Source organism: Megalops cyprinoides, chromosome 21, assembly GCF_013368585.1.
Source record: "Megalops cyprinoides isolate fMegCyp1 chromosome 21, fMegCyp1.pri, whole genome shotgun sequence".
In the NCBI taxonomy this organism is placed as follows: domain Eukaryota; kingdom Metazoa; phylum Chordata; class Actinopteri; order Elopiformes; family Megalopidae; genus Megalops; species Megalops cyprinoides.
In genome coordinates, this window is record NC_050603.1 from 9309668 (window position 1) to 9318516 (window position 8849).

At 44.2% G+C, this 8849-nt stretch overlaps 1 protein-coding gene across 1 annotated transcript; it reads left to right on the plus strand.

The window, feature by feature from the left end:
• Positions 1-313: 313 nt before the first annotated feature.
• Positions 314-6252, plus strand: si:ch211-195b13.1 (STKc_SGK domain-containing protein). Its single transcript, XM_036515841.1, has 13 exons — positions 314-496; positions 1395-1470; positions 2716-2788; positions 2893-2936; positions 3039-3096; positions 3193-3276; positions 3685-3816; positions 3909-4021; positions 4317-4440; positions 4552-4647; positions 5029-5184; positions 5426-5515; positions 5656-6252. Exons 1-13 carry the CDS (start codon positions 421-423, stop codon positions 5821-5823), a joined length of 1290 nt encoding a protein of 429 aa, XP_036371734.1. The 5' UTR covers positions 314-420; the 3' UTR covers positions 5824-6252.
• Positions 6253-8849: the final 2597 nt, after the last annotated feature.

Genomic DNA, 8849 nt, shown 5'->3' on the forward strand with positions numbered 1-8849 from the left:
TGATTACATTCATTTCCATTCATTCAACAGAGTCCGAGAAAAGAGTTAATCCACCGGTCCCTAAAGAGATTACAGTCATTCCATTCACAGAAAAGGACAGGGAGGGGAGGGGTGCGAGTGCTCCAGTACATTCCTTTTCCGCCTGCCTAGCAGGGAGTGGGCAGGGAGATGCGGTGCCCATGACATCACTGGTCGTCATTTAGGCAGCCCGTTACCTTGGAGACATGGAATAGCGACGTCAGTACCACGCCGTAGAACGACGCGTGCTATATAAAGTAACCCGTCCCCGACCGCTCAGTGCTGAATAGCTGTGCAGGCGAGTAGGAGGGTGTACTTCTTGCACGGGCTAGTTGGTTAATTTTGAAATCATTTCTTACAAACGATATTTGCCATTCTGTTAGCGCTTTTACTGCTGGATTTATGACTGCTCTGATGGCTGAGACCGGATGCGACTTTACATATTGCAGAATGAGAGGAATTATGTCCATTCTCACTGGTGAGTTATTGGATACATGTGTCCATATTAAATATCGCTTAGCACATAATGGTGTGACGTTTGCCTCTCACATATTGCAACAGGAGTAATGTTGCTCACCTTAACGTCATGAACATCTGTAAGGTTTACGACCAAGACGAGGTCTAAACTGACTTTTCTACCCGTTTAGGGATCACGTTGACATATAATTTTCTTTAAATAATTAAAGTTACGAACAGATCACGGATCATGGATAGATGCATGAATCGTTTTCAGACAGACAAGGTTTGTGAGACTAATGATTTCCGGAGCGGTGAAGTGGGTAACAGAAAAAACTGTCTCGAACTTGATTGCAACAGATCAGTTCGATACTGTTCTTTTACAATGCATTTGGCTTCACAGTCCAATATCAATAATGACTGCCCCTGAGCAGTTTTATCGATATATTGAACGTCTTGGTCTACTTGTGTTTAATGGATACTTTTAAAACTGCCGATGATTTTTACATTGGTCTCAATGTCAATAGCTTTCCCTCCGGGCATTAGCAAGTGATGCAAAACGTCTTTTGTTGCGTAACATGATTTTAGGTTCTGAGAACCCAAAAGCTGGTTTGGAAGGATAAACTAACAGGTGACGTCAAATCAACATTTGTGTCACCTACGACAACCGTATTAACGAGACTGCGAAATGTATTAATTGTAGCAATCAATATTGATTGCGCCGTTACTGCCGTTTGGCTTGGTTGTATGAATAAGAATAGATTATTTTAAAGAAAATTGTCGAATAATCCAACGTATCGGTGAATAAATGCATAAGATATAGGTTAGTGCCAACAGCGTTTGGGGACGAAGAGCTGCAGTCTACGATGGCACTCTCGAGGGGCTTCTGAGTGACGCAAATGCCTGGTCCTATCTTTCAGCTTTCATAAAGGAGAGGAAGATGGGCGTGAACGACTTCATGCAGAAACTGGTGTCCTGCCCTCATATCTGCAAGCAGTAAGTATCTGACAGGGCAAGACACCGTGGTGTGTGCCGATATAGCGGGTGGGACCGGGGTGACTGTCATGGGTTAGTGGGTTGCGATATGGCGGAATCTAGGTGCTTAAATTTTCATCAGCGCCTTTACATTTTAGGACCTGAAACACACAAATGTATCATATTTCTGTAGGAATCTACATGCACTGATGTCTTAAATGTTCTGTAGTTAAGTATTTTGATGCCTATAGAGTTACCTATCTGTGAAGCTGCCTACCTGATTTGACATAAGGCAGGTCAGTAAGCTTCCAGTCCAGTCAGCTCCTAGCTCTGCAGGGTAATAGTTCTTTGGATAGGTGACTATGGGCTGTGAAAAGCCTAATCCAGGCTGTCTCGGTACAGGGCAAGAATAGCGGTAAATCTGTTCTGACCCGTAGACAGGGATAATGCAGTAAGTCCATTAAAACACCACGCCACACTGTGCCTCAAAAACAGTGCCCCGGTCTGCAAGGGGGTCAAAACGAATATTTGGGCTGGGTTCTGGCAAACCTGTGGGAAGCTTGTGGTTTTTTTGTATCCAGCCTCACCAAGAGGATAGCCAGTCTAGTTACCAGCCAGGTTGAGTCCTCTAAGAATGTCTAGCGGATCAGTACATATATCAGCTGGGCTCACTGGGTCAGCCAGTCAAAGGTAATGAGATAACAGATCTCTGAGTTTGGTCCTATTTGTTGCGTATTTGGTCATTCCGTGCTACTGTAACTGCACAGAAGTGTGTCAAACTCTGAGTCTGACCCTGCAGTTTGTCCACCTGCCCAGCCTGGCTTTAAAAGATCCAGGTTTCACGCTGGTGCATGACATGACATGTCAGCCCCTCTGTTGGAAAATACAATGTCAAGTCTCCTTCGTGTTAATTTTGGGAGAAGAACACTCAGCAATTTCTTGGTTCTATTTGCAAGGAATTTCAACAGAGCGATGCTGTTCGGAAATTTTCTGAACATTTATTTTTACATTGAGTTGAATTCTTAAATGCCAGGTGATATTTTGTGATTAAAGGTGCATTCCAATAAGATAAAACTGTTTTATTTGGTCCTTTATCATCATCAGTCTATTTGACTGTCAGCCCTTGTTGTGAGCCATCTAGTGGTAAATACAAGTATTGCATTTTTATGCTTGGGGAAACCTCCATGGAGTGTTATAATATTGTCCACAGGGGGTGCTAGGTGCATTTCATATGGCACTAACACCCTCTCTCTGACTCTTCCCCAGCTCCAATGTCAAAGGCTTCCTGAAGATTGAGGACAATATCTGTGATGAGATTGACGAATTTGAATCTAGCATGGTAAGCGTGGGTTCTCAGAAAGATGAAAAATATTGTTTTATCACATTGCTTTTATTCTTGTAAAACGGCAGAACCTGAACACTTCCTCTTTCGCCCCCTTGCAGTTCTGTCTGAATGGCCCCAGGAGCTCTCTGGCAGAGGAGACACAGTAAGTTAGTTAGTTCTCTGTCCCTCTACTTTAAGCATACCTGGCTCTACCAAGACACTCCTCACCAGGAAACTCACAATTCCCCCTCCTTCTGTTTGCTAGGATCAAACCATGTCACTTTGACTACCTGAAGATTATCGGCAAAGGAAGCTTTGGGAAGGTGAGAGACTGTGAGCTTCACCGTTCTCCACAGGCTGATGTCTTCATTCAGATTAGTGTGTCTGGATACTGACCTCTTCTCCTCTGCTGGTCTCAGGTCCTGCTGGCACGACACAAGGAGACTTCCAAGTATTATGCTATTAAGGTCCTGCAGAAGAAGGCTGTCCTGAAAAAGAAAGAGGTGAGACCTGGGTGCTTCTCGGCTCCCTCAGATGCCCCCTCCCCTTAAAAGTTCTCTACTGTCTGTGAATCTTGAATTCCGTAATTATTCATATTTTTATTGCTCTGTCTATTTAATAAAGGCATGGTGAATTGCACTGCCTAAAATGGATGCCATATACCACAACCGGGCACTGTGTTAATTTACACATGATATAGTCTGAAAAAGCTAAATGACACAATAGCTTTCGTATTGTGAATGTTGTTGCCGTAAAATTTGAAAGCTGAATATGCAAATTTCAAGTCATGGCAGTCTTGAAGTGGTGCCTGGTGTTACTTGCGTCATTGTTGCCACCTTCTGATGATGTACTCATTGGCTCATCCTGGTGATGTCAGCATTTGTTAACGTTGTTAAACGGCGTCTCTCCAGCAAAGGCACATCATGGCGGAGCGCAGTGTCCTTCTGAAGAACCTGAAGCATCCATTTCTGGTGGGGATGCACTTCTCCTTCCAGACCACCGACAAGCTCTACTTCGTGCTGGACTACATCAACGGTGGAGAGGTAAGCCGTTTACGAGCGCACGTGTGTGTGTGTGTGTGGCTGTGCGTGTTGGGTGTGGGAACCCTGTGCTGATTATTCCTCTGTCTCTGCAGCTGTTCTACCACCTGCAGCGGGAGAGGGTTTTCCTGGAGCCGCGCGCCCGCTTCTACGCCGCCGAGATCGCCAGCGCCCTGGGCTACCTCCACTCTCTGCACATCGTTTACAGGTGTGCCCTCCGGGGGTGTGGGAGGGGAGGGGGGGAGGCAGGGAAACATATTGGGCTCACAGTCCAGCAAATCACGTTCATCCATCACCTTAGCCGAAAGCGCTAGTCTGCAACCAAGTGTTTTTCGGTGCCGTGACGTTATTGGATGTGGGGCTGAAGGCTAGCGAATTTGAGGAGCAGTGCTCTGATAACACCGGGCCTTTTGCGTTTTATGTCGTTGCATGTGTCTGAGTGCCACTGAGTGACTTCCTCCTCTCCTTCCTCCCTCTTCCTTTCTCCCTCTCCCGACTGACAGAGACCTGAAGCCAGAGAACATTCTCCTGGACTCTCAGGGTCACATCGTCCTGACCGACTTCGGCCTCTGTAAGGAAGGGGTGGAGCCCAACGGGACCACCACGACCTTCTGCGGGACCCCAGAGGTATGCCCCCTCCCCCCGTCTCCCGCACCCCTGACTGATCTGGCATTCGAAACGCCTCTCCTGTTTATTTGGCATTGTTGATGGCTCTGACTGGACCTGTGTTCCCCACAGTACCTGGCCCCAGAGGTGCTGCAGAAGCAGGCCTACGACCACACTGTGGACTGGTGGTGCTTAGGCTGTGTGCTCTACGAGATGCTCTACGGCCTGGTGAGTCTGCTGATGCCTGTAACATGCATACAGATTATTTAAACAAATACACAAAATTACTCTGGTGTTTTATCGTGTAATTTAAATTACTCATCTGCACATAGTTGTGTAGACAGGATAATAAAGTTTGTAAGTCACATCTGAAAATATTCCTGCTCAGTATTCTTTGTGCAGTTTAAGACCTTAAAGAAAAGATGATTATGTATGTATTGTATGTATTTGTATATGTTTTCTTTGATTTTGCACTTGTGCCATACCTCTTACATATTGTATCATCAGTTACTCACTGACTCTCACAGTTGACTGGTCACAGATTGTGTTAGAAGAGACAGCCCCCCCCCCTCATAAGTCTGACTGGCATGTCTCCTTTTGCCCCCGTAGCCTCCGTTTTACAGCCGGAACACGGCAGAGATGTACAACAACATCCTGCACAAGCAGCCCGTGCTGCAGCCCAACGTCTCCAACGCCGGGAGAGAGCTGCTGGAGGGACTTCTGCACAAGAACCGCACTCAGAGGCTTGGGGCCCGAGAGGACTTTGTGAGTACAGAATAAGGACACATAATCACACAGACGTGCACGCTGGCATACCTACACACATGCAAGCATGCATACAGGCTCCACGTATCTATCACACAAATACACGTGTCCACCTTTGCCTGCATAAACAGTATTTATCACAAATACAGACTCACATCCATCTCCGTATACGTATATATATATATATATATATCTCCTTGTCAGCAGGTTGGCTCATGTCATGTTGTTGTATTTCCTCCAGATGGAGCTAAAGTGTCACTCCTTCTTCTCCCCCATTAACTGGGATGACCTCGTGGCCAAGAAGATCACCCCCATGTTCGTCCCATCCGTGGTGAGTTTGGGGGCAGCTCAGGGATCCGTGAGTGTGTGAGTGAATGTATACTTGTGTGTATGTGTGTGAGTGAGTGCGCATGTTCGAATGAGTTTCTGTGCGGGTGTATGTATTAACTCAGCTCCTCTCTGACCCCACAGAATGGCCCCACTGACCTGCAGCACTTTGACCCTGAGTTCACCCACCTCCCCGTGACTTCCTCCGTGTGTAACGCGGACGCCTACGCAGCGACCAACAGTGTGCGTGAGGCAGCTGGCGCCTTCCCTGGCTTCTCCTACGGGCCACATACTGACCACAGCTTCCACTAGGGGTTGCCACCTCCATACTGACTCCTTCCCTGCCCCCTACAGCCATTCCATCCAGGGAGAGTCATGCAGGCACAGTGAGGGCAGCCAAGGGAAGGGGTCCAGCCCGGGAGCACCCGGCCCTGCACAGGTTATCAGGACTGATGACACACTAAAATTAAGAGAAAACTGGACATCTCCATGTTGGCCTTCCATGTGGGAGTGAAAAGGGAGTTCTTCCTTTATTTCAAACCCACTCACACTTCTCTGCCTAAGAGATGCAGAGCGTGCCAAGCTTTGGAGATCGGGACATTTCATGACATGCAGGGACATTACGCAAAGGACTATTCAGCTCAGTGAAACACCAGCCTTCAACAAGTTAATCTCTCTCTAGCCTCCTCGTGCAAGGCCAGCGTTTACAAACCACCATCCAGGGAACAATTTCACTCATCAAGTTACCTTCACTTAACAACACAACCGCAGTCTTGCTCAGGAAAGGGTCGCTACACACTCTGACATGCGGATGCTAAATTCTTCAGTTTTCTGTAAAAAAATCAATGAACATCATATTTCACATTTTCATAATTTGCTTGACTCTGCATTTAGCTATGCTTGTCCTTCGGGGTTATTTATTTCGCTTACATGATCTTATTGTTTTTCATCACATACTGGTTGAAATCATTCCTTTGAATAATGATATAGGACACTGTCTTACATGGATATGGGACTCCGGCTTGTGTATAAATGTATTGTATGTGTTATGATTATATGTATTAATAAACTATCATTAGTAAATTTGTGTAACCAGCAAATAGGATCATTCATGTAAGAATTTTAACCAGCATTAATAGTACTGTAAAAAAAAGTATTGTCAGTGGAAGGGGTTGCTGCAGGATTTTTCTGACCAGCAGTCTCTTTAACTAATGCCAGACTGTATTTAAAGCATTTGCATTTTATATATTATATTGCATTGTTTATTATATATTGTAACATAATTCTGGGAATGACCCATCTGATGTGAAACAGTCAGACCGTGTCCTGAGAGAAAAATGCCCAATCCTGGTGCCTTTTTCTTAATTCGGTCAGTGATCCTGAACAAAGGCCCAAGGAGTGGTGACATGGTGACATAGCTGCTGCTGTTTGGTGGGATTCCACAGACTGAAAGACCATCCACAGTCTGTGCGCGAGGTGACAGCATTTCCAGCCTGTACAGAGATGAACAAACAGAAATCAAGCTTGCAGTTCAAAACACTCCCACTCATGCAGCTTGATTGGGAGGAAAAGATTGCTTTCAGGTGTAAGTCAGCTGTCTCTGAACGGACAGAAACTCTGTTTAGCACAGAGTTGACCTGAGGGGGGCACTGTAGTCCTTCCTTTATATGTATTTGCGTTGCATTCGGGTGGAGAGTATTTCAAGGTATGTGGTGGTGTGAGCTTTTTAAAATCTCCAGGAGACCTGAACCTCCATCCTAAGGACCACTCAATACCTATAGATACACTCTGGGGTGTTGCAATATCTTTCATATTTGGAAGTTATACTTTCATGTTTTCTTTTTCCCTTGTACAGCATGTACACATTAAGCGCACACATGTATATTGTAATTTAAAATGTCATGGGAATAGTTGTTAATTTCAATAAAATTATGAAAGACTTGAGTTGAGGTCTAACTAAATTCCTTCAAAGTCTTCATAAGTGAGTGCTTTTCAGTGCAGCATTTGTGTCTCTGTGTGAAGATATTTGAATGTGTGATTATGCTATTCCCTGTGTCTTATTCCCATAGAACTTGGTATCACAAAATCACCTTCAAGTAGCTAAAGCCTGTCAGGTCAATGGCTCCAATATACACTGCACTGTAAATTTTCATTTTTTTGTCAAAATAATAACAAGTCATTTGCCTAAATACAAAAAGACCTAAAATTATGTGGAAAATGTTAGCTGAAATTTAGTCAATGTTCTGCGTGTTTGTGTGTGAGTGAGTAGGGCAGGAGAGTAATACACTGATATGAATATTACTTACCCATACCACTATACAGCCACATATGTTTGTAGACCTGAGTAGAGATACAGGGTTCAGGATAAAATCTAAAAAGGCAATATGACCAGTGCCATTTTAATATAGCTGACATGTGAATGCAGGAGCAAATTTGACCTCTTTGGAAAATACTGGAGGAAAAAAACCCACCATAGTTGCAGCCAGGAAGAGATAGGGGTGCGCTGTACAGCACTTGATCGGTGTCTGGCAAAGAGGTATAAGAAACATTTTTATGGAACCTGTAGTGTTTCTGAGCCTACTATGTGAGAGAGTTATAAAAGCCTCATCGGCTGTTGGAATATTCACCCAACAGCACAACTTCAGTATAACTTCACAAAGCAAGGGTGAAATGTGCTCATTTCAAAAATTAAATGTTTTCTTACCAAGTATGAAAAGGTGAAGAAATATCACAATTACCTATCAGATCAGAGGAACCCCTTATTATTCAATAAATCTGACATTATTACTCGTTTTTCCTACAAACTGTTAAAATGATTTTTAAATGTATTTTCTGTTGTATCACATATTACCGTGTTATTTGAATTTTGATGCGGCACACCTAAAATGTACAGTATGAAATATATTTTGATACCAATTTTCGATATTTACATGTATTTCTATGCATTTCGTTATCAAAACATAAATACGGGAGCGCATCTGTATGGCGCAAAAACGTGTTGTCTATCGAATATACTATGTAGCTGCCTGGCAAAAGATATTGTGCTTCTCAGTGAAAGTTGCTGATTCAGTTGTTCGACAAATCTGTTTCACAGTAGTCGGCTGATGTTTTAAGATTGTATGTGAATAGCAACAAATTACAAACATAATCGAGATTTCCTAAATAAACTCATACTATTTTTTCCCAGACTTCAAAACTTGTGTAGACAGCCCTCCTCACTGCTGGGCTTTGTGCAAAATAATGATCTTTAGATGGACTTCAATGAACCAGGTAAGAGTGGACGCCTGCGCACTGCACACAGGCGGAACTTCCTGCAAAATAGTGCTCCCTAACAACAG

Coding starts and splice junctions, on each gene's coding strand:
- si:ch211-195b13.1 (XM_036515841.1), top strand. CDS start 421: ATGACTGCTCTGATGGCTGAGACCGGATGCGACTTTACATATTGCAGA. Junction 3,097..3,192: donor GCAAAGGAAGCTTTGGGAAG/GTGAGAGACTGT, acceptor TGCTGGTCTCAG/GTCCTGCTGGCACGACACAA. Junction 4,441..4,551: donor CCTTCTGCGGGACCCCAGAG/GTATGCCCCCTC, acceptor TGTTCCCCACAG/TACCTGGCCCCAGAGGTGCT.